At 36.9% G+C, this 26,733-nt stretch overlaps 1 protein-coding gene across 3 annotated transcripts in view; it reads right to left on the bottom strand.

Moving 5' to 3' along the window:
- ZNF521 (zinc finger protein 521) overlaps positions 1-26,733 on the bottom strand; it is a 284,341-nt gene that overhangs the window by 130,227 nt on the left and 127,381 nt on the right. For 2 of the 3 annotated variants that reach the window (XM_079943362.1, XM_079943361.1), the window contains exon 5: positions 2,608-2,692. In XM_079943362.1, the coding sequence (XP_079799488.1) occupies positions 2,608-2,692 (85 nt within the window). The remainder of the gene's footprint in view (positions 1-2,607; positions 2,693-26,733) is intronic. The other variant, XM_079943363.1, reaches the window with a different exon arrangement.

Below are 26,733 nucleotides of genomic sequence, written 5' to 3'. Positions count from 1 at the left end.
AAAATCTGTAAAAACACTATAGACCCTCTTAACAAAAAGAGTAAGAGGCTTTTCAGATAGCCTCTAATCTCTCTTCCCTGCTAAATGTCTGGTTGAGATTATTTTTTGATTAGACAAAAAACATACAAAGATACACAACCTAAAAATACCTACCCTCAACGGAGGTATTTTAGCCAACAAAACCATGCTGCCTGCCTCATCTGAAAAACTAAGCATCACACTGGGATTTTAAAAAGGGATATCTTAGCCTTTGTGACATCCTCCCCTTACACATTCTCTCTCTCTAGATATTAACATTGTGGAGGAAGTGTAGGGACTTGGATGCATGGTCAACAGATGTAACAATTAAATGGATACTATTCATTTGTTTGGGCCTCAAGTGCAAGAGAATTACATATTTTATTATTAAAAAAAGCATGAATATTAACTAAGTAGGCCCTCTGTGAAAAGGAATAGAATTTGCTTCTCTGATGGAAGGTGAATTGTTAAACGCTCAGATCCCAAGAGGAGATGAGTGTCATATTAATCCACCATAAGGTAGAGGGGGGAAAGCTTTGGGAAAGCACTAATGATGCAAGGAATATTAAGAGAAATACTAAGGGAAAGGTATAAAGCAATTTAGAAAAAGGACCAGGACACACCAATGAACGTTTTGGACAAATGATACTCAAATCAAAAATTCCTCTCACGCTCAACATTCCATTCAGATTCTATGTGTGCAAGAGAACATTAATACTGTGTTGAAAATATATTCCATTTGTTCATCTGGGTCCTGAGATAAATAATAAATCCAGAACCAGAAACATGTTTACACAGAATAAAACTAATCAGAAGCACAACGATTCACTAACTTTTCCACAGGCTGCAAACTTCCAAGAAATATTCTCACTAAAGCCCATGTAAAACTATAGCATGAAGCAGAACCATTAACGACTCTCACCAGTAAACTCTACTCAAGAAATAAAGAGATGGAAAATATTAACACTCGTTATCTGGAAAGAAGAATTCATCTTTTCTAACCCAGGCCGCCCCCCACACCAAGTCCATTTTGAAAGTTTATATAGAGTATTTTTTTGGAATCCAAAATAGAAAGGAAAATAGAAGAAACATTTCAATCTCTCTTACACATTGTCATTATCTTCTAAACACTCAGTAAAACTGTCAGTGTTATTCTGGCACATTTAATGTATAAGAATAGGCCATTTAATGTATAAGAAAATCACTAATAATATTAGTACTTAAATCTGGAAAATACAGAGATAAAGTGACCAATATTTTAGACCAATATTTTAGCTCTTAGGGATATGTTGCATTTTGCATAATTAAGCAGTTAGTCTTTTATAAACCATAATCCTCCTAAAGACCATCATTTGAAAACTATACAGCAAATCCTACTGAAAACCTATTAATAAAGTTTCCAACATACTTTTGACTTCATTTTCATTAATATCTACAAGAGCATTAGAAGTTTTGTTATAGCTGGTTTTAAGGATCGGTAACTATAGTTGGAGCAACCCTTCTACTGTACGTTCTCAGAATGCAGCTGATTAGTGTATGATAAAACTTGTTTACCCCTGAAAATGAGTTCAGAGTCTAAAATGTTGAATTTTCTTTCCTTTCTTAGAGTTTGATAGTAGGAGACCATGAGGTTGATCAGACTTTTAAAATACTATATCACAATTATTTACAGTATTATAAAACACCATGAAAGGAGTAGGAAAGAAAAAACTCTCATAGTGTAAAAACACAAATGAATGACAAAAATAGTATAAAGTAATAGCAATTACCATTTTACTAGTAGAAAAAGATCTGCTTGATAAAGTTTAATTGGCTGATAAAATTCTTAGTGTTATTACTAAGTGCTTATCAAATTAAAAACATAGGAGGTAACCCCAGAGGAATTAAGGGATAATGGGACAATATGAGTAAGTGAAAAAATTATCCTTGTAGTTCTAGCCCATGTGATAAATGCAAAATCCCTGAAAACAGTGGCTTAGAGCGACTTCAGAGATCTTTACCCAAACTGCTTTTACAAAGATCTGTGTAAAATTTGGTGGGGAATAAAAAATGATGACTGAATTCTTTATGTGATCGTTATGATAATGATTATTTCCAGGCTGTTGAAACCATACATATAAAATTATTTTACGGCAATTTCAATTATTTATGTTTCCCTATCACAAAAACTCACCACTCTACATTTTGATACAGATGCTTAAGCAACACACAGCACTGCCATTACCATAATAACTTCTGAAATTAAAACCTGTCTAAAACTCTATGGAAAGCTAACATCCAGTTCATTAACCATTCCTGTTAGTCTTCAATAATGCAAAAATGATTAGAAGTTTAATTTGTTAATCACCTGTGTTTTGACTGGCAGTAGATACACAATCCTCTCCAGAAGTCTAAACTAGCCCTTGCAGAAAATAAAATGTGCTAATGTCTTATCAGGCCTAATAATAGTAATAAAAAATCAATCATGCTTAGGTAAACCATTGATGGTTGAACAATTAATTCATCTTTAACTCTGCTTAATTATATAAGCACTGACGTACACAAGGAGGAGAAATATCTATGGGTAATAATGTTTAGAGTGTCACTCACCAATCATGTGATTTGCAACATGCACCTGAATATCCCATTCATTGTAGAAAACCATCTGACACTTGATGCACTGATAGGTCTTCTTCTGAGAAAACAAGCATAAACAGAATTACTTAGACACATGCATTTTTTAAAATTTTAATTTACATTTTTAAAAAAACCCAACCCTACCTACTCACAGCATTTTCTTGAGACCTTGGTCTTATATATGTTGTTAACCAAGCTTCTCTGAGTCCACTTGGGCAAAATTCTATGTCCTTACTATGACCTTATGGCTTGATCCTAACACTATGCTTTTAGTTGCAAACAGTTGGAAGAAATGAGGGCACATAATTATGGCATAATATATGTTTAAAGATACCTAAACTCAAAAACAGAAGTTGGTATTAAAAAAATATCTGTAACACATGGCTGAGTTTCAGAAACCGATGTCTTTGAAGATCAGGCACACTTTCATTCTGACCAACATAACTGTAGTGTTGTTTCTAGATATTGTAAAGTAAAATAGCCAATAAGTTAAGATTCACAAAATGTAGCTAAGAGATTTAGAGATGATAATTTTTAGGTGAAGTATGAAATTTAGATGATGTTTCAGAAATTGCTAAGTACTAGCATTTAAATACATATCTTCTATAAAGAAATCATGTCATATTGAACATTCTAATACCATTTTATCATTTTATACAAAAGTCTTGTGGATAGAACAGGATTTATTATAATTCTTGTATCATAAATAAAGAAACTGAGGTCCAGAGAAGTAGAAAAATGTGCCTGATACCACAGTGCCACACAGCTGGGAAGAGAAATAAGCTCTCTTGATTCTAAACGCAAGGCTCTCTGCTAAAGGCAGCTTTTAAGATTTCACATCTTTATTATTGTGTCCCCTATACAGCTCCGTACATATTAGATGAACTCAATAAGTAAAGTACTGCTGAAGTTTTCCAGAACACAGTTAACATAAATGCCTTTATGATGAAACTTGATCTTTATAATTAAAAACCACCTTGGAAAACAAAATAAAGCCTTATGAAATAATCCATTTGAAACGCTCCCAAAAGTGAGAAAATGACATTTGTAAAATCACATCAATGACAGTTTGTTAAGGCATTCTTACAGAATTATCACTTCATCAGCAGTCATATAAAATTGTTTTACAAACAGTAGCAACAGAAAATATCAGTCTGTCGATTGCAATTAATTTTAAAGAACTCAACAAAATCAAAGTTAAGCACAGAAGTGTAAATGCTGTTAACGTAAAGTTTTCTTAATTGTTGTCACTTAACGTAGTATTTGCTTCCGAAACAGAGGATGGAATGCCTTGAAAAACACAGCAGTGTGGGCATATTTCCAGTGGAAGTTTTCTATATAATCTAACAGGCTTTGTACATTAGGCATGCTGTGAATTGAGTGTGCTAGGTCTAAATCTAACACGGATTTGAAAAACCCTGACAATCACCAAGGAAGATTTACTGCGCTGAGCTGTTTACAAGATGCTTTTGATGGTAACATATAGAGCAACATGTGTTGCATAAATAACATCTATCCCTTTTTTAACAATATTTCCCTTTAGAACTAGTTAGAAAATATTTCTTACTCCCAGATGACCTACATTATATATTGTTTATTAGCATACTTCCAGCATTATTCCTGATATGTGACCTTGCTGAACAACAAAGAAACATACACTTAATGGCTAGTCTTTTCTCTCGTTAGCAGAGTAAAACATACAATATGTCGAAAACTGTCTCCAAAAACGATGACTGATGAATATGTTGGCAGAATATACTAGGGCTTTTTTTTTTTTTTTCCTGGTCTAATAATAAAGAATAAAATGACTTGACAAGCCAAAATAATAAAATACCAGCACTTACTATTGCCTTCAAAATGAACTGACACGTTTGAAGATCTATGTTTATAAGTTTTCTTTTATCATTAAAAGAAAATGCTTTTGTCACTACTGATAATTCAAATACTAATGCTACTCTTAAGACAACGTCCAAAATGTTACTTTCTATTCTTATTAACAAAGTCATATTCTGATCTACAAGCTCCTAAATTTGGAGCTAGATGGAGTAAGAATTTAATGTGATCAAAAACAATATACCATGGTCTTAAAATGCTGCAGCTTAAACTTCATCTCACTGTACATCTCACATTTCCCAAATACAAAGCAGTGATACATCAATTGGGATGTGCTGTAGTTTTCTTTTTAAAGCCATGGCATAAAATTCATTTTTACCCTCAAATTAAAAAAAAAAAAATTTAAATGACCTTTAAAACATTCCTTATTGTAATTATAGGCTCTTTGCAAAATATCTGAAAGACCCCTGCCTGCCCGCTTCTCCCCCATACACCATCTTTAAGTAACGTGGTTATAACCTCTGAAAGTGTTGGCCTTGCGGCGCTCATTCCCTTGGAGGCAAGGCCATTCCAGCTCTGTACAGCTGAGGTTATGAAGGAATTCTTCCTCATTCTAGGCCCAAATCGACTTTTCACCCGTTGGTCCTAATGCTAGGCTCTGTAGCTATAAAGAACAGGCTGAACTTCTTGTCTAAAATGACAGTGACATGATGAACCCTTTTTCAGACTGAAAATAGAGTTATGGGGTAAGAAATGCTTTGAGCAACTTTCACTATCCCCGTTACTTTCTTCCAAGTCAATCTTTTAACCAACAGAACCCCAAATTAAGCATAATACTCCAGGGGTGCCCTGACCTGTGCAGAGTACAGGACTGTCACCTCCCTTAGAACAGCTGCTTCCATCTACATAGAAGACAACAACAAAAAAAAAGTCAACTGAGATCATTTCTTTTAAAAGCAGATAAAAGTAGAAACAGAACTTCCATTGTTTGGGTCCCAGATTGGCCTTTATCAACGCTTAAGTTGTCAATTTACTTGAAATGCTAATTTAGTACAATTTTTAAAAGAGACTTTTTTTCATTAGCCTTTTTTAATGTGCTACTTGGGAGTGGGGTTGTCATTTCCTGATTGTTCTCTTTTGTTTTCTGATACTGATAGATGTAATTATCAAGGATACAACTTTTTCCCAGCACCTCATTATTTTTGATTGATTTTGAGAACAATTTAAATGTGCCTTTTTGACACTCTTGTTTTCAGTGATACTCTGGTTAAGGTACTCAGAGACTTTCAGAAAAGATCATCTCATAAGTTAAAAAAAAATGATTAGGATCTCTAATAACGTATACTTTAAAAAACCACATTATTCTGATGAACCTCCCTCCCCATTCAATCTATATTCCATTAGGACTTAGGCTTCACATTTAGCCTCATCGAATTAAAAAAAAAATTATACTTTGTAGTTGTAATTACTTTGATTTTTTTTAAAAAACAAAACACTGAGTGTAAAAAAAAAAAATCATTGAGTCCATAGCAATCCTCAAAAACAGAAAAGGAAAAAAATTTCAGTTGCCACCATCCAAGTGACTATTACATGAACCTCTTGTCCTGCAAATTGGTAATTAAAGGCACAGAGCATCATGATTTTTCAGGAGGTAGTGTAGTTCATGCCTTTTTGATGAGGGAAAGCTCTTTTTTACCGAAGGCTGACAGTAAGGGATGACAAAATTAGAAATTCACCATTCTTCAATGCCAATAAAATGGTCCAGGATAATCATTAATGGATGCTAAAACTATTAGGAGAAAGGTTAGTCTCAGAGACACAATTTTCATCCTTTGATAACAGCAAAGAGAAAGATGTACCTTTACAGAGACTTATCTGGTAGCAATCACTGTAACCAGACTATTTAGTTTACTATTACTAATAATGGACATTATGTGTCTCTCAGTGTGATGCAGTATGAAGTATAATACATCATAATAAAGTATTCTTATCTAAAATGTATACCTGAGTCTAATTAGGCCTTTAGATGAAGCATTCTAATTTTGGGGAAATGCAGGGATAGAGGAACAAGTGTTTCTTTGAGGAAAAAACATTACACAAATCCAGAATAATCTTCAAAACAAATCAAGAATATTCTTAGCCTGTTATCTTCAAAAAGTTAACGTCTAAGGGGGGAAATAACTGGAGAGGTTGTTCTCAAATGAAAGAGAGAAAAAAGACAACTATTTAACGTAGTGTGAGGTAAATATAATGTGTGGTTTCTTAACTGGGGAGAAAACAGCTATAAAAAGGTTTTTGAGGAAATTGGGGAAATCTGAATATCAGCTGATTATTAGACAATATTGAGGGATTACTACTGTTAACTTTCTCAGATGTGATAATGGTATTATGATCACGTGAGTAAATGTCCTTTCTGTTAGGAGAGGCATACCGAATATTTAGATGTGAAATGGCATGATGTTTGCAATTTACTTTCAAAAGATCCAGAAAAAAAGAACATATATAGTCATACATAGATAAAGCAAATACGGCTAAATGTTAACAATTATTAAATCTAGGTGCACGCTTGAACATTTTCATAGTAATAAACAAGTGGGAATAAATGAATAGGGTAATTTATAATATGTAGTTTTGTCAACATTAAACCCCATCCCCTCTGTTCATTTTACATTCCCACACTTGGTGTACACCAAAAATAATCTGTGCTTAGTTGTTATAAATACCTTTGCAAACATTTTTGTATTGTTTGGAGGGATTCTTCAGATGTTTGTTTTTCATGAATCTAATGTATAAACCCTAAGAGGGCAGGAATCATTGCTGACATCCATTTCTGTAGTAAAGTAATAACAATTCCTTACAATTGCATCATGCTTTACAGTCTATAAAAACTCATATGGGTGAAACTGACTTGCAACAAAACTGTGAGAATAGATAAAAGAGGGATTATTATCCTCATTTACAGATTAATTAAATGACTTGTCCCAAGTCATGAAGGTTGTGAATACCATAAGTAAGGCCAATATTCTACCCTGTCTCCCACCCACTGGGTTTTAACACAGTTTAAACTATGATCATTTGCAGGCAAATTTACAATTACATTTTAGGTGCATTTTGGAAGAATGCTCTCCTTAGAATTGTTTAGTGCTTTGGTCCTTGACAATGCCAGGGATGGTATGAGACTAGCTGATGACACTGAAGGAACTGTTTCTAGCCACTTCCACCGTAGGCTCCCAGTCCCAGACCCTTGACCAAGATCCACCGGGCAGAACTGGCTCCCCAAAGTCCCCCAGTCTGCTTCAAGATTTTCTTTTGCTCTCAGTGTCTTGAAGTTTTATTGTCATATTTTCAACTGTATATTTATGTTTATTTGTCCTGCTCAATACTTGAAGAACAATTTCAATCTGAGGGTTCAGGTATGTCTCCAATCCTGAAATCTTTCAGTGACCTTTTCTTCAGTTTTTATGTATCTCTCACACACTTTCCATTCACTGCCACTGGAACTCCTGTTAGACACAGACTGGAGCCTCCCAATCTATCCTCCATGTATCTTAACCATTTTTCCATTCATGTTTTAAAAATCGGCTTGTCCTCTATGTTCTGGTCTAGGTGATTTTCTCTGTACTTTTACAAACCATTGGTTCTCTCTTCACTGATGTTCAGTCTAGAGTTTATCCTAACTACTAAAGCTTTTATTTCAATGACTATTTGTCATTTCTAACGTTTCTAATTTTAAATACAAGTGCTCTTTTAAAAAAAAATTTCTACTTGGATTTGCTCCAAAATTTGTCACTCCTTTTAGGGAAAATCATACTTTCATTTGTCTTTTTCAAAGTCTTTGTCAGACTGCTCGTCTGCTTTACTCCATGAATCTAATGAATCACTCACATATTTTGGAAGCTTGGTTTGAAGCCCATTTTTAATGAAAGGTTTTTATTCTGTGTGCTCATTCCTCCCTTTCCAATACTTTTGCCATTGCTTCTACTAGGCCATCCAGGCTACCAGACCAGGCTAGGTCACACAGGGGCACTTCCTGTGTATTTGCTGTGCTACAGGGATGTCAGAGACACTGTGAGCTGAATCACAGGGCTAGCATATGGCTAATTCAGTTTTAAGTCACAAACTGTGTCTCTCCTCCTACCCCTTTAACTGTACAGCTCACAGGCCCTAGATCCATGTATTGCTCAGCAACAGAACCTTTATTCTAGTTTCCTGTCATGAGCCATGAAGTTTCTCCCCAGGTCCCGCTTTAAGCAGCAGGTCTGGCTTTGTCCCATAGGTAATGAGAACTCTAGATACCACTTCTTATTTCTGGAATAGAGTCCAGGAGACCCCTGGCTTCAACCCTGATAACCACTTGGTTTTTAACTTTGGTTCTCAGATCCCAAAGATGGACAACTGTTTTGAGGCTGACTAAATCCATTTGGTTTTCTAACTTTCTATTTCGTCTATCATTGGTATATGTTTGGAGCATCAAAGCATGAAGTTACAGAGTCATTTTTCAAGGACATCCCACAGCCCTCAGGCCTATGTCACCAATCCCAAAGTTTGGCAGTGGCTATCAAGGAAGAATTAGTCTCAGACTCAATCGGGACCCCCTGAAATTAAGATGTGCACAATGACGCTATAAAATACCCATTCCAAATACAACCACCAGTCTTAGTAGGAAAGCAACGTTAGGATTCTCCTTCTGCAATTAGTTACTATGCAGTGGCTTCATCATATAGCTGTGTGACAAATCACTTAATGACCCTGAGTCTTAGTTTCCCTCCCTGTAAATTAAAAATAGTAAAACTTACATTTATAGTTGATGTGAGAAGCAAGTAAGAACTATATAAAAGTGCTTAGCTTAGTACCATGCCCACCATGTAGCATGTCTGCATTAAATAGTAACTACCTTTATTACTTTTTTAAAAATTTATTTATTTATGGCTGTGTTGGGCCTTCATTTCTGTGCGAGGGCTTTCTCTAGTTGTGGCAAGCGGGGGTCACTCTTCATCGCGGTGCGCGGGCCTCTCACTATCACGGCCTCTCTTGTTGCGGAGCACAGGCTCCAGACGCGCAGGCTCAGTAGTTGTGGCTCACAGGCCTAGATGCTCCATGGCGTGTGGGATCTTCCCAGACCAGGGCTCGAACCCGTGTCCCCTGCATTAGCAGGCAGATTCTCAACCACTGCACCACCAGCGAAGCCCCCTTTATTACTCTTTACTTGACAGGTTATTAAGGGGATGGGATGGAATACCCGATGAGCTGTATGGCACAATAAAGTTGCTTGTCAAAGATTATTTCTCACTCTTTTATGTGGACTTTAAAACCATATTAAAATTTCCCTAAACTAGAATCCAGTAATTTAGATTGTATGGAAATTAGCAAGGGCCAAACAAATGTTTATTAAATAAAGCTTTAAAAATTAATTGCATAGGGCTTCCCTGGTGGCGCAGTGGTTGAGAGTCCGCCTGCCGATGCAGGGGACACGGGTTCGTGCCTCGGTCCGGGAGGATCCCACATGCCACTGAGCGGCTGGGCCCGTGAGCCATGGCCGCTGAGCCTGTGCATCCGGAGACTGTGCTCCGCAACGGGAGAGGCCACAACAGTGAGAGGCCCGCGTACCACAAAAAAAAAAAAAAAAAATTAATTGCATAAAGAATGTCACAAGTTGGTGACAGGGTTGTGGGGTGGGAAGGAAGAGGAGGGTAGAACATGTGAAAAAAGGTGCAACCTCACTTGGAAAAAAGCTGTTTTCAAGGTCTATAGCAACATCCATTACCATCTCAAGAACAAATATATTAATTACAGATGAGACATATATTTAAGATCAGTGGCACCTTTACTTGGCAGTATTTTGTTGGCAAGCAAATGGATATTATATGTGAATGAAAATAATGAACCTACAGCTTTCCACAAATACGCAATACTTCAAACATTTTAGTAATTTGGTTTGGTCATTTTCCAATTCTGAATTTCTATGAAAATAAGTCACTGAACAGAGAGGGAAAAAAAATGGGTGAAATTAAATGAAAGCTACTAATGATGAAAAGCTCACCCAAATAATTCATTAAAAAAACACCAGTATCAACTTTATATTGTGTGTTTTCATGGTGGTTAAAAGGAAGACGTTATTGTCTTACAGATGTAGTTAATGTCTAGACATTAAGCACTATATAACACTTCACACAATGCCTGGCATGTACTAAAAGCTCAATAACCAAGGGGTATTACAAGGAGGAGAGAACACACACGAAGATTAAACTGTTATAAGTATTCAATATTTTGCCCACCTAACATGGCAAAGCACTAAATGGCAAACCAAGTACCAGTCAATGTTGGCAAGGAGAAGACAGTGAAAACATACCAGATAGGCATGGGTTAATATGGTCTACAAGAATCAGGAAAAGCTCCCTGGGAGAGTAAAGACTTGATCTGAGGTCTAAAATGGAAATAATTTCCTTGAGTTCAAAACCCAGATACAAAATGTCTAGTACATGCCAGGCAAGTTGCTCACAGTCTGGTGGGGGTATTTGGTGGAATGAGGAAGGTAATTCAGAACAGAAGAAGGGCTAAAGAAGATTGCTCTGGACAGGAAAAAGAGAGACAACAATCTAGTCAGAAAAAATCTGGAAAAAGATTTTTGCTTTAAATGATTCATAAAAATGCATTTTTTTCTTTTAATTATAGACAAATTTTGCACAGGTGCATGCAGTATAAGAAAGGAAAAAATATTTATCTTTACAAATAAAATCCAAAACTCTATGAAGATATGAATTTAAGCTACTAGTAACTTTGAAATCAAGGGGTAAAAAAAGTTGAACCATTTTTCAGCTTCTCTTGAGTTCTCTTTGAATATTAGATAAAACAGCATTAAAATATTTTATTTTCAGGGCTTCCCTGGTAGCGCAGTGGTTGAGAGTCCGCCTGCCGATGCAGCGGACACGGGTTCGTGCCCCGGTCCTGGAAGATCCCACATGCCGCGGAGTGGCTGGGCCTGTGAGCCATGGCCGCTGAGCCTGCGCGTCCGGAGCCTGTGCTCCGCAACGGGAGAGGCCACAACAGTGAGAGGCCCGCGTACCACCACCCCCGCCGAAAAGAAAAGAATCCGCCTGCCAATGCAGGGGGCACGGGTTCGAGCCCTGGTCTGAAGATCCCACATGCCGGGGAGCAACTAAGCCCGTGCATCACAACTACTGAGCCTGCGCTCTACAGCCCATGAGCCACAACTGCTGAGCCCACGTGCCACAACTACTGAAGCCCACATGCCTAGAGTCCATGTTCCACAACAAGAGAAGCCACTGCAATGAGAAACCCGCGCACTGCAATGAAGAGTAGCCCCCGCTCGCGGCAACTAGAGAAAGCCTGCACACAGCAACGAAGACCCAACGCAGCCAAAAATAAATAAATAAATAAATAAATTTATTAAAAATAATAAAATGAATTGTCTCCTAACACATTTATTTTCCTCAAAATGTGCATTTTTATGTTCTTGAACTTGATGTCTAACATTAAAAACTGAATTTAAGCCCAAATTTCCCTTGGAGAGAGATGCTTTATTAGGCTCACTTATTCATCTCCAGTTCTCAGATTTCTCCCAATTCAGCTACTGGAGTCTCTTCCAAGGGACCTAGCTTATCTCCCTGACTAAGAGATCTTCATCTAGATGATCTTATTTAATGTTATGCATTCAGTTGCTGTTTCTATGCCATTGTAAATTTACCTAAATCAATCTCCTATAATGTTATCCATAAAGTAAACAGTCAATAAATTTTGTTCACTGATTGTCCAATGGACAATCTTAAAGAGGCATCGCACATTCATCACCTTCATTCCTAAGGTACTATTTAGGACTTGTCTATTTCTGCCTGCAAATCTCTCTTCTACCTTACACAGCACCAGTGAAGTGGAAGAGGCTGAATAACACAAACTAAATTATTGCTGTAGTAAAGGTTACAGAAAAAAACCCCACCAGAGCATGCGCTGATTCTTTTTGAGTTAGGGAGTTTGCCCCTAGTTACCCATGACTGTAATATTTTGCTAGTTCCTAGTATGAACTAGGAACATATGAAATTACTATGACTCATAGTAATTAACTTCCTGTACTGTTTTGTAAACATTCATATCATTCAAGAAAGCTAAGAAATTGGGACTGGGGGAATAGTAGTTTGAATAATGAGTCTTTTATAAACATAAATCTGAGGAGGAAAAGAAGAAGTCAAAATTCTTGCCTTATACCAAATTAGGGTCAATGTTCCTTGCCAGTTATTCCAACCATATACTGATCGTTTTCACCTTAAAAATCTGAAACCTCCCTTCTGTCTCACCATTTTCAAAATGAAGAGGTATGGCTGGTAGATATTGGGGATATACAGTTAGAGAGATGAAGGAGTAGGAACATTAAGTACTGTATTGCAACACCACTGAATTGCACCGTATGCCCATGGAGATCCAATCTCGAAGGCTGGTAATACAATTTAAAATCCCACCACAGACCAGGAGAAAGTTTTGTGACAAAGAAAAAAAATATTTTAGGATTCATTAAGACATATTTTCTTAAGTATATAACTTCTGCCCTCAAAGCAAGTTGAGAATGTAGACAGGTTTGTGAACTCCTTACGAGTACTAGTACCATTTACTAGAGACTCGTCATACATATCAAAAGGCTGACATAGAGAGAAGCTTTATTTAATATTAAATCATAGAAGTTTCCTCTTGATTCTCTTATAATTCAGTACATGTTGTATCAGAATTATTTCAATAAAACCGATTTATCTCTAAAGGGCTGTAAGGGTAGGGAGAGGGCTCTGTCTTACCCATCTTGTATCTATGCAATACATAATGTAAATATTTACACACAATCAAGCAATGTGTGAATGATTCATACCTGTTCATTGTAAAATAAAAAAAATCTTTGCTTCCTTCCACTTCTCTTTAGATGAAGGCTCCTGTGGAGTCACAGTGATTCCCTTTTGTTTATATTCCTAATCTATCCTTGTAGCTATTCTTCTGTAAAAGGAATACTGCACATTCTGGTAGTTTGTGTTTCATCTACAGAACACCCTCCCTCTTATTTGGGTCATTTCAGTTACCCTGTATGTGGTACACAAGATATCCTTAGATTTATCCTTAGATAATATCCTTAGATAATACACAAGATAATCCTTAGATTTATCTTAAGAGGAGTACATTAACCAAATCGCCTGGTCCTTTATCACTCTTATTCCAATGAGATATATTACCTCCTGTCCTCCTACTCCCAGCAGTTTTTTTTTCGCTTCTCTCTTCCTCCCTATTTTCATTTCGGGTTCTGCCTTCTCTTGTGCATCCCTTCCACTTGAACAGCTTTCCTACTGAAGCGCGTCACACCATCCTTCTCTTCTCCTTCAGATTGCTTCTAAAATCCCACCTGCTCCGTAAAGCTTGTTAGCAATAACACCCACACAAGAAGGTGGGTGTTTACTTCTTTATTCTTGTTGTTTGTACTCTTCAACAGTAAGTTTTTGAGGATAGAGGTCTGTTGCCTTGACTTTACCTATTCTAAAACATACTGTGCAGTTACCATGTATATAAATGTATAGGTGGTGGGGTTCTTTTAATCCCTTGATTTAACTGAAATTATTTGGATTTCTTCAATCCTTCCTCATTCATCATTCCAAAAATATCTTTTAAAAATAGAATAAAATGCCACCATATTCTTTATATTTTCAAAGGTACTAGCACAAGCTTATATAGAATATTGGGGAGTTTGAGAATTGAGAGGGACAAGTGAATATTTCAATTTCCTCATCACAGACAATCAAAGTGAGGTCCCCAGAGAGATGAAGTGTCCTTGTCTGTGACTCACAGAAAGTGACTCACAGAAAGCTCTAGCAAGCCTAGAACTCTGGGTCACCATGAATACACCCACATTTATATGATGGGTGTGCACATTTACAAAAAGCGATTGGTAACTACTGCCACGCTGGCTCGTTATTCTGCTTGAAGCTTACTGTGTCTCTTCCTGGCCCTGTGCTGCAGGATGGCTTTCATAGCCACCTGTCCATCGCTGGTTCTTTCTACTACCTGCTGCCTTCTTTGGGGGGTTCTCATTTCTCAGTGTCTGCTTTTAGCCTGGAATTTACTATATTACATTCAAAGCATCTATTCACATTACATTCTAAGGTCTCCTGTCACTTAAGGAACTATGTCTTATTTCCCCTCTACAGCTCCATCGCCCAGCCCGCTGCCTGACATGGAGCATTTATGAAGGAGTGTCTGAACGACACAGAAGAGAACTGATTTGGGCTTTTTATAAGTATACTCAAGAGTAAGTGTTTTCAGAGAAATTTACTGGAGGGAACCAGATTGCTGCCACCAAAAATACCTAAATTCTGCATAGTACAACCAGATAAGACCCAGCCTTCCTTCAGATTATCCTGGAAAATTAAACTGTGGGCCTGAAAAACCTCTGCATAATTATTACTGATAATATATCTTATAAAGCTAGACATTTTTCAAATTAAAAATATCCCAAAATATAAGCTAAGAAAATATGGGGCCCTTTCCCAACAGGGTCTTGAGAACATTACTCTACAGTATAGAATACGAGGGGGAACATTAAGAAAAAGATGGTAATAGCAAATTCGACATTTTATATAGAATCTGTGCAAGGCAAGCACTGTAATATTTTCTAGATATTCTTTAAAAGTCCAGGTGATAAGTCAGTCATTCTTTTAAAAGACATTTTGTAATTTCAATGTGACTATCCTTACGAGGCATTTGAGAATATCCCTTTTTCCAATCCTGTCAACTCCTTACCATCTTAATATGTACATGATTCACTATATGAGGGTACATCTACTTTTAGAAGGTTTAATTCTTTGCCAAGAGAAACATGAAACAATATCTATGATGTGTGCCATTGTGTACTCAGTGTCTTTGCACAATGCCTGCCATGTGTCTGAAACTCAATAACTGTTAAATGAATGAATGAACTAGATGCAAATTAATATCAGCAGTTGGGGAATGTCTGCTTTGGAATCATTTAAATTTGTATAACAAAATGATATCAATCCAGATCCAATTAATGGTGCTAAAAGGGTCTATCTTCCACCAAAACGATTTCAATTTTCCAATCCTAGTGGGTATAGACATTAAACTTAGAGGGCTTCCTGCCAGTTTTTCAACTATCTTATTTAGTCCTCCCCTCCCACCCTTCCTTCTGCTCCCCCCGCCCAACTCTTTCCACTCTTCTGTTCTTCCTCTTACTTTTTCTTAAGAAATGATCTTTATTAAACATGTGGTTGCTTTCATAATCAAATTTGTATTTCTGGACATTTCTTTATCATGAGCTCTTATGAAATCAGGAAGCTCATTTTTGCTTCCCTACTGTAAGCCACACTTATAAAATACTTAGATTTATCTTAAGAGGAGTACATTAACATCAGACTTTGGCAAGCTAGGTTTATCAATGCCACTTTGATTTCTAATCATGGTATATTTTTGCTTCAAAATATCTCTCAATCACTTACTAGTAATTTTTTAAAACATAGTACTCTATTACAAAAATAAATCAAGAGGTTATGCATCTAAATTATAAATCCTGTCCAAGGACAAAAACAAAAGCAAAAATTTCACCACTTTTCTTTCCCCAGAATGTAAATATATTTGATCCATGAAGAAAATGGCTAGTGAGTTTTAGGCAAACAAATACCAGTTCTTTAAAATTAACCACCTCTCAAACTATTCACTTGCTTCTTGAGTTTAGGAGAAGGTGTCTTATTTTGGTATTCACTTACTATGCCTTTCATTTACAATTTTTAACTTTCTTAGATATTATTTCCCTAAGATTTTTTTTGCTCTCCTGCTCTCCATGATATGTTTCAATCCAATAATACTATTGGACATTTTCGATTTCTTATCTATAATTCCTTTTTCCACCTATATACTCATCTATTTACACGTTTTTCTACCTTTTATATTTATTGTTGCCTGATGCTGTCTCTGAATAATATTTTATCTTTGTGGCTTTTACACTCTCTTTGTCCCTTGGATTTCATTGCTTCTATATTTGTTTTTTTTTGTAACTTTTTTTTTTTTTTTTTTGCGGTACGCGGGCCTCTCACTGTTGTGGCCTCTCCCGTTGCGGAGCACAGGCTCCGGATGCGCAGGCTCAGTGGCCATGGCTCACGGGCCCATGGGATATGGCATATGGGATCTTCCCGGACTGGGGCACAAACCCATGTCCCCTGCATCGGCAGGCGGACTCTCAACCACTGCGCCACCAGGGAAGCCCTATATTTGTTTTAATATTTGATTATGCCTTTCTATATAATCAACTTTGTAGACATATGATGACTGATTTCAATGCATTTTCACCAAATAATCCATAGTTCTAGCACTAGATAAAATTATTCTAGATTATAGTAATAAATTAACTGAAGCACATTTTAGATATAAATTATATGAATGTGTGCATACATACATAGGGATATGTGCTGACTTATACACAGATATTATATAAATGATGTACCATATGCAACATTTGTCAGGTGCTTCAGTGTACCAAGAACTTTCTTACAAACATATGATCTGCTCTTTACAATAACACTATAAAGTAGGCAAAATATGGATTATGCCCATGTTAACAATGAAGGAACTCAGGCTTAGGAAAGACTGGTTAAGATCACACAGATGCTTCTGTCAACTGTTATTTGAACTCGGTTTTTCTCTAAGTACAACATTTTCTTCTATTACGTTATGTGGTTTATGCGTAAACTCTCCACACCCATGGAGGCAATCTCTCAATAACAAAACATGTTCAGACTCAGTTGAAGGCTTGCTTATGTAATATAATGTTTAATTGAACAAAATCAATCTTTTGCCTTGATATGGGGATTTTTTTATAGGATTACACCTGACACTCAATCTCTTTATGACACGAATTGCATAGTCTATTACATACTTAGGAGAAGTCTTATGTTCTATTTATGTGTGGTTCCTTCTTTGTTTCTTTTTCCATTTGTTTTTATCACCAGCTTTCAATTATTTGCAAGTGTTGACTAAGAACCTATGATGTGTTAAGAAACTCGCCTGAGAAACACGGAGGATACCATGTAACCCTGCCTGCATCCCTCACTCTGGCTCCCTCTGCTGCAGCCGTGCTTACCCCCTTGCTATTCCTAAGCCTGCCAGGCACACTACTGCCTTCGGACTTTTGCTTGGGAGTTCTTTCCATTTTGCTTGCTCTTTACACAGATACCTGCAAAGCTAACTCCTGCCTGGTTATTTGCTATCTCCTCTGAACTACTTCAGCACTTCACTAGTACTTCTATTAAGGCACATATTCCATTCTGCTTTATACTGTATTTATTGCTATACATTAATTTATTCCGAGTAAACTATAAGCCCTCAGGGGGCTATACTGGGAAGAAAGACATGTATTCAAATAACCATATTCGTATAATGCTCATCCTCTTTACAAACCTGATAGCCTAATGCCTGGTACATTGCAGGAAATGAATAAATTTATCTTAAGTTGAAGCACCAGACGAGGAATAAAAAGTTAATGCTATAGATTAATGTTCTCCAAAGTGTGAGATATGCACCACCTCAACTATAAGGCGTGGATACTGCTCTTTCTAATTACACAGAAGAAAAAAGTCTCACTAAGATGCTAATATGTCTTTAATACCTCTACAAACCTTGACAAACTTACTTGTAACAATGAAAGAACAGGTTTCAGACTCACAAACCTTTGCAGGTATGAGTATAGCTAGAATTTTTAAAACATTATTTTGTATTAATTGTATTACTCATATTTATCTTATATTTATAAGTGATACTGATTGCATATTATGGTTCTGATTATTTTGCTTTTTAAGTTAAATATTAAATGCTTACAAACAGTAAACATAACATAAGTAATATATAAATAGTAACTATTAAACAAATACCTGTGTGCCCAACTTAGCTTCCTGTGTGCTCTTCTCAAACCATCTATTATTCTCTGTCTGAATTTGCATTTCCCATATTACTGATGAGGATTAAACATTTTCACATGTTTATTGGATCTTCATGTTTCCTCTTTGTGAAATGCCTGTTCATGTTAATTTCATATTTTCTTATTTGGTGATTTGAGTTCTCCTGTTAATTTGTGGCTATTTCTTTTCCATTTAGGAAACTAACACTTTTTCCAACTATATGTGTTATAAATATATTTTATTATCTTGGAGTTCTTATTTTTGCTCACTTTATGGTAAATTTTGGTAAACAGAAGTTATTATTTTTAATGTAGATGAACATATCAATCATTTTATTTGTGATTTATACTCTCTGGGTCTTATTTGAGAAATCTTTCCTTAATCTAAGGTCATAAAAAATTCTCTATATTTTTTTCTATGATTTATGGTTTTGTTCTTTCTCACTTTTTTTTTTTTTTTTTTTTTTTTTTTTTTTGCGGTACGCCGACTTCTTACTGTTGTGGCCTCTCCCGTTGTGGAGCATAGGCTCCGGACGCACAGGCTCAGCGGCCATGGCTCACGGGCCCAGCCGCTCCGCGGCATGTGGGATCTTCCCAGACCGGGGCATGAACCTGTGTCCCCTGCAGCGGCAGGCGGACTCTCAACCACTGCGCCACCAGGGAAGCCCTTTCACACATTTTTATACACGTGAGTAGGGGCTCAATTTTATTTTATCTTTCTCTATGGCTAAGTTGAATACTCCATTCATTCCCCCACTGAGATGCAAAGACAGCTCTACTATATTCAGTCTTATATCTCTTTCGGAGAATCTCTATTTTGTTCTGTGGACAAATATCATGTCATCCTAGTTACTGCAGATTTATTATAAATTGACTACAGAGTAGGACAAATCCTACTCTGCCTGCTCCTTTTCTTCAAGAGTATCTTTGCTATTCTTGACCTTTCGCTCTTCAGTATACATTTTTAAATTTTTTTTTTAGATGTTGGGGGTAGGACTTTATTAATTATTTATTTTTGCTGTGTTGGGTCTTCGTTTCTGTGCGAGGTTGTGGCAAGCAGGGTCCACTCTTCATCGCGGCGTGCGGGCCTCTCACTATCGCGGCCTCTCTTGTTGCGGAGCACAGGCTCCGGACGTGCAGGCTCAGTAGTTGTGGCTCACTGTGGGCCTAGTTGCTCCGCGGCATATGGGATCCTCCCAGACCAGGGCTCGAACCCGTGTCCCCCGCATTAGCAGGCAGATTCTCAACCACTGTGCCACCAGGGAAGCCCCAGTATACATTTGTCAAATTCCAAAAAATAAAAATTTTTTTTTAAAACCTGTAGAAATTTTCATTAGAATAGCTGTGAGTCCGCAGATCAAATTAGGGATGATTGAGAGCTTAACAGTATTGAGTCTTCCTATTCCTGAACAAGTTAAATCTGATCATTTATTTAGGTCTTTAACAATATCTTTTAATAATGTTTTATCATTTTCTCCATAGTCTTGCACACCTTATAAGTTTTATTTCTAAGTACCTATTTTTGAGCTTATTATAAATGGAATTATTTTAAAATTCAAATTTTCTAACTTTATTGGTAATGAATAAAAATCGAATTAACTTGTATGATTTGATTTGGTAGCCAGCAACTTTGCTGAAGTTTTATTCATTACAATAGTTTGTCTTTAGATTCTTTGGATTTTGTTTTACAAACAAACATATGACTTCTAAATGACAATTTAATTTGGTTCTTTTCAATGTCACTGTTACCTGTTTTTTTATTAGTAAATTCATTTTTATTTTATCTTACATTGTTGGTTAAGTCACCCAGGAAGCCTTATTAGTGATTTTATTATAAAATAATAATTGCATTAAAATTTCACCACTAATGATGATGCTTGCTGAAGACGATATTTTAAACAGTCTTTATAAGGGTAAGGAAATTACTGCCTATCCCTAATTAAGTGTTCTTTTTGATCACAAAAGTATGCTGAATTTAGTTTTTTCTGCAACTCTTGAGATAAACAGATAATTTATCTCCTTTAAACAGTTAATGTGGTAAAATTAATTAATTGATTTCCTGAGGTTGAACCCACGTTGTATTCTTGTGATAAAATCATTTTGGTTATAGTATAAAAACCGTTTTTTAACAGTGTGAATTTAGTTTGTTTACATTTTATTTAAAAGTTTAAAATGTAAAATCATGAGTAAAACTGGCCTAAATTTTCCTTTTACATTTTTGTCTGGTTTTGACATCAAGATTATACTAGATTCATTAAAGGAACTGGAGTGTTCCCTCTTTTTATACTTTCTGGCTCAGCTTTGGAATTATGTGTATGTTCTGGTATTTTCTTTGTGGGAAGGTTTTCAACAATTTATTAACTCTTTCATATTTATGGAATCATTCTACTTCTTTTTTTCTTGAGTCAGCTTTGGTAACATATCATCCTAAGACTGTTCCCATATAATCAAAATTATCCAGTTACTACCATAAAGTTCTTCATAGTATTATCTTACTCTTCTTTATTTTGTGTGTTTTGGGTGCATTTTGTACAATTTTTATTGAGAAATAACATATGTATAGTAAACTGCTGTAACCTTAAGAATACGCCTGATTTACGGAATTTTACAAATACCAGTGTAACCACCACATAGATCCAGATATGGAATATTTCTAGAATGTTCCCTTCCACCCTTTCCTAGTTGATACCATCCCAAAGGTAACTATTCTGACTTTGATTATCAGAAATTAGTTTTACCCATTCTTAAATTTTATATGAATGAAATTGTGTAGTAGGATGTGTGTGGTTCCTTTTTTTCATCATTTTGTATGTGAGTATTCCAGGTTGTTACATAGCGGTAGTTCATTCTTCTTTATTTCTGTGTAGTAGTCCATCATATGAATGAAATAAAATTCATATCATTGTATGAATATATTTATACATTTATTCTATTTTGACAGACACTTCGACTGCTGCTTAAAGCTTATATGCAAAAGCTACTATGAATATTCTTGTTCATTACTTGTTAAACATGTGCATTCATTTCTCTTAGATATAAACATAGGAATAGACTTGATGGGTCATAGAGTAGGCTAGTAATCAACTTTAGTATATACTGTCCAACAGTTTTCGAAAGCAGTTATACAAAATTATACTCTCACCAGTAAAGTAAGAGAGTTCCAATTGCTCTTCATTCTTGCAAAAATGAATTTATGTATTCTTTTTTATTTCAGTCATTCTGATATGTGTAGTGGTTCCCCTACTATCTTTTTAACTTCTGCACATGTGAAGTTATGGCTCCCCCTTCATTCTTCATATTATTTATTTATTGTTGCTTTACCCTGATTAATCTCACCAGAAGTGTGTAAACTTCGTTAGTCATTTCAAAAAATTGCTGTTTTACTTTGCTGGCCTCCTTGTTGTTTGTTTTACATTTCATTACTTTCTGCTCTTAGCTTTACTATTTCCTTCGTTTCTATTTTTTATGGGTTTGTTTTCTTGTTCTGTTCCTAATGTCTTAAGTTTGATTTTTATCACATTGATATTAAGCTTTTTAAAATTTTCTAATATGTATTTTTATGTTCTAATAACTTTCCCTCTAAATACTGCTTTAATTTATATCTCACAAGTTTTAAAATATAGTTGTCTTTCAGTTTGAAGTGTTTTTAACTGCTATTTCCATGGCCTCTTTGTTCCATGGGTAATTTTGAAATGTATGGGGTTTAGGAAACTTCCCTGCTGGCACAGTGGTTAAGGATCCGCCTGCCAATGCAGGGGACACGGGTTTGAGCCCGGGTCTGGGAAGATCCCACATGCCACGGAGCAACTAAGCCTGTGTGCCACAACTACAGAGCCTGTGCCCTAAAGCCCGCGAGCCACAACTACTGAGCCCGTGTGCCACAATTACTGAAGCCTGCGTGCCTAGAGCCCGTGCTCCACAAGAGAAGCCACCGCAATGAGAAGCCCATGCACTGCAACGAAGAGTAGCCCCCACTCACCACAACTAGAGAAAGCCCATGCGCAACAGCAAAGACCCACCACAGCCAAAAATAAATAAATAATGAATTTATTAAAATAAAATTTATGGGGTTTTAAAAAATATTTTTATTTATAATGCATTTGCACTGTGGTCAGAAAATGTGATTTGTGAGATCCTAAACTTCTAAATCTGTTGTGAATTATGATAGGAAGAGAGTAAAAGAGATCCGTTAGTTTACAAGGATAAGACTTGCACCGGAGAGAGAACGCAGGAGATGCAAATAGAAGAGAAAATACAGCACCTCAAGAGTGACCAATTCAAAAGGTTAGGAGACCAGACAAGATTTAGGAGATACATACAAAGTTTCAGACAAGAATAATTAGGAGAATCATGCAACACAGACAAAAACTGGAGAGGAAAAGAAAGAAATTATGATTTGATTTGATCAAATGGCTAGCACAATGTTCAACTGGTAATGTCAAACAAGTTAATTGAAAATCTAAGATGGGACTTAACGAGAGGTTACAGGTTGGAATTTGATATTTCACTCATCTGTATGGGATAATAATTCCGTAATAGGAAATGAGGGTAAGGGAAGAAAAAAACATATTAAAAATAGAACCCTTAGAAACATGCATATTTAGGGCTTCCCTGGTGGCGCAGTGCTTGAGAGTCCGCCTGCCGATGCAGGGGACACGGGTTCGTGCCCCGGTCTGGGAAGATCCCACATGCTGCAGAGCGGCTGGGCCCGTGAGCCATGGCCGCTGAGCCTGCGCGTCCGGAGCCTGTGCTCCACAATGGGAGAGGCCACAACAGTGAGAGGCCCGCGTACCGCAAAAAAAAAAAAAACCATATTTAAAAGGTGAAAAAATATATACAAATAAGGAACTGGCTATTTAATTTTTTTAAAAGTCTTTACAAGGTTCTCCTAATTAGGCTGTTAAATTTCTAGAAACAGAAAGTACATCTAATAGAAAATTGCATCTGTATTACGCAGAGAGGGGAGCCATCCAGTAATAAGAGATCCAGAATGTAGCTTTCCCTTTTCTTTCATTATTCAAAAGTACCTTAAGTAGATATTCACTAATCTCTACTTCGATATAATTTCAGCTAAATGTAAAATGCTCCTGCTGAACAAAATTCTACCGCTACAGAGGGTGGTGATTTCAAACTCTTTGGCCTAGTACTCAATGGACAAATATGTGCAATTCAAGATTCAGGGTGGTATACAAAAACATTCTTACTTTTGAATTCCGTATGTTCTAAAAGACACTGTATGCATATGGAAAGCATCAGCAAAAAATCCAGAACTGGAAGTAAGTACAGAAAATCTAGGGATGGTAGTGGTAGCAAATTCAATGTGTGATGCAACGATCAACACTTAATGAACATGAGACTAGAGATAGTGGACGAGAGGCAGCTGCTCCCATGTTCCACACCCCGATACTTATGCCAGGGGTCATTAACTCCCTGCTCTAGTGCGTTGCAGATGCCAAACAAATACTGAGCACAACAATAAATCTGAAAGCAGATTAAACTTGGAAAAGCAACTAAGTCTATTTCAATAACATCTTGAATTTTACAAATCTATTTGGTCATGTAATTTTTCTACTTAATTTTAAGATATTGTTTATTTAGAGGAAACTTAACTCATTTATTTTTGTTCCTTTAGCTTAGCAAAACTTAATACCAGCAATTTGACACATAAAAACTTTAACATTTTTCTTTCAACCTCATATGGAAATTTATATCATACAAAACAAAAAAGAACTCTGGAGCTTAAGCATGTCAACATAGACGTTTCTATTTTCAGTGTAAGAACTATAAAGGAAGAATATTGACTTTGAGACACTTAAAACAGACCTTCACACTGAAGATGATCTCTGAATTGTTAGAACTTTCAAGCCTTTTAGCTTATTTAATATTTTTAGATCACACCTAATTTTAAAGCATCTCCGTACTTTTGGGTAAACTTATCATCTATGTGTATTAGTTATTAGATACACCTGCAAATACATCCAAAGATGGAGTATACACTACTTTTGTCGTTTTGAAGTATTTACACTATGTTCATTTATTCAACTGATATTTATTAAGCTCTTATGTTAAGCTGTTGGATGTTCATAGGTGAGAAAGGGGAAGAAGGAAATAAGTAAACAAAAACGACTATTTTAAAAGAAAATCTTCAGGAGGAAACCAACTTCGATAAGATTTTCAGGGAAGGCCCACCTGACAGCCGAGAAAGAACTGGTGGTGCAGAGAGGCTGGCTCAGAAGTGCAGGCCAAGTGAGGAAGGAGCACATGTGAAGGTTCCAAAGCAGAACCTCCCTGCCCCATCCCCCTGGAGGCTGGGAGGCTGGGTGCAGTGCACGAGGAAGAGCCAGGGCAAGGCAAGGGCAGCCAGGCCGGCCAGGACATGCATGGTCTCACAAACTGGTGAGAGGTTGGAATTTCATTTGAGTGAAATGGGAAGCCACTGAAGAATTTTATGTGACATCATGAGATTGACACGTCCACAGGCCTCCTTCCCACTTCAGCATGAAGAATGGATGGGAAGCAGGCAGAAGATGAAGGAGGGGACTCTCTCAGGAGGCCAGAAATGACTGCAGCCTGGACCACAATGATGGCTTTGGGGATGGAAAGAAGGGGATGGGATACTCACTGGAGGTGGAATCCACAGAACTTATTAATAGATTAGATGTGTGGAAAGAGGGAAAGGGAGGAATCGGGAGTGATTCCTGGGTTTCTTGCTTGGGTAATTGGGTGTAGGGTAGATCCCTTTACCAAAAATGATGTTAGTTAGGAAAAAGATAGGCTTCAGGAGAGAGAAGCAAGAGCTTTTAGTAGGTACACATTACACTTCAGAAGTCTAAAAGAGATACAAATGGCAAAGTCAAGCTGTCAGTGGAACACAGTAATCTGGAACTAAGAGGAGATCTAAGCTAGAAACATAAATTTGGGAATTCTTACCAAAGAAATAGTTGCGGCAACATGAATAGATGAGATGCCTATGGAGAGAGCAGACAGAGAAGTAAAAGAGGACCAAGGATGAGCATCGAAGAATTCCTACACTTTTTAGGACAGGCATAGGATGAGAAATCTCCAAAGGCAGAAGTAGGAAGAAGACTAGGAGTGGGAACGCCTTGAAGTCAGAGAGAGGCACGGCAAGGGAAGAACTGTCCACCCTGCAAAGTGCTACGGAGATGAACCTGGAGACCACTGGCAACCTTGGCAGGACAATTATAGCTTCTTTGAGAAAGCAGACGTTGAAGTGGAGTGGGATAATAACAGCAGACCCGTACACGCTCAGAGTATCTAGAACAGCACTTCAATAACAATAAAACAAGATTTGAGTCCAAATGTGGTAAAAATATAAATAGCAATCCTATAGTTAACACACGCAGAAGAACAACACAAATTTATTTAATACCTTCAGGTTCCAGTCACTGTGTCAGGTGGTTCCTGAATGAAAAAAAGCCAGGCGGCCGGCTGTCCTGCCATACCGCCCTGTACTGGGAAAGGCTCTGGGAGAGCCACCAGCCAGACACAGCACTGAGGCACCTGCCTATGATGGGCCTGGCATTATCACAGGGCTTAGGAATATCAGATTGAGTAAATTCTTGCCCCAAGGAATTCAGGGGAAGAAAAGAGAAATGTACATGGTAATTATAAAGCACTGTAACACTTTTCATATGAAATTTATAACATATTGTATAGACAGGGCATTCCAGGAGAAGGGAGATGTTTGTGGTGATAAGCTGGGGTCAGAGGAGGCCTTCTAGAGTACCTGATCTCCAATTAAAGGGAAAGATGGACAGCCTCATGGAAGACAGAGGGCAGTCAGGAGGAGAGGGGTTATTTGAGCAGAAGGAACTGGACAGCCTTAGCAAGATAACAGCAGCAGCATGTTGTGTGCGGGTTAATTAAAGCACCTCCAAGAACAGAATAAGGTGAAAGCTAAGGAAAGAGGGAGAAATTTTACCAGGGACCTACAGAGTCTTATCTTTCACAATAAAAGGGTTATGATATCATCCTATAGGGATGGAGGTGCAGAGCACTTAAAATGTTCCACATAGGGAGGGGCACGTTATTCAGGTTTGTGTTTTAGATAGATTGTTCCGGCAGCTGTGTGGGGATGGATCTGAAAGTAGTAACACTAAAGTCAGAGGGAACAGTTACGAGGCTGCTTCGTAGTTTAGTGAAAGATGATCAGAGATTGAACTTAAAATGTGGTAAGAGGATGGAGAAGAGGGGATTGATTCAGAAATACATATGAGTAGAAATCGAGATGGCTGGATGGCCAACTGGATGTGGAGAAAAAGAAAAGACTAAGAAGATCAATGGATCCACAAGTGAAATAG

This window comes from Stenella coeruleoalba, assembly GCF_951394435.1.
Source record: "Stenella coeruleoalba genome assembly, chromosome: 14".
Lineage (NCBI taxonomy): Eukaryota > Metazoa > Chordata > Mammalia > Artiodactyla > Delphinidae > Stenella > Stenella coeruleoalba.
This window is presented reverse-complemented; position numbering and strand designations above follow the sequence as displayed.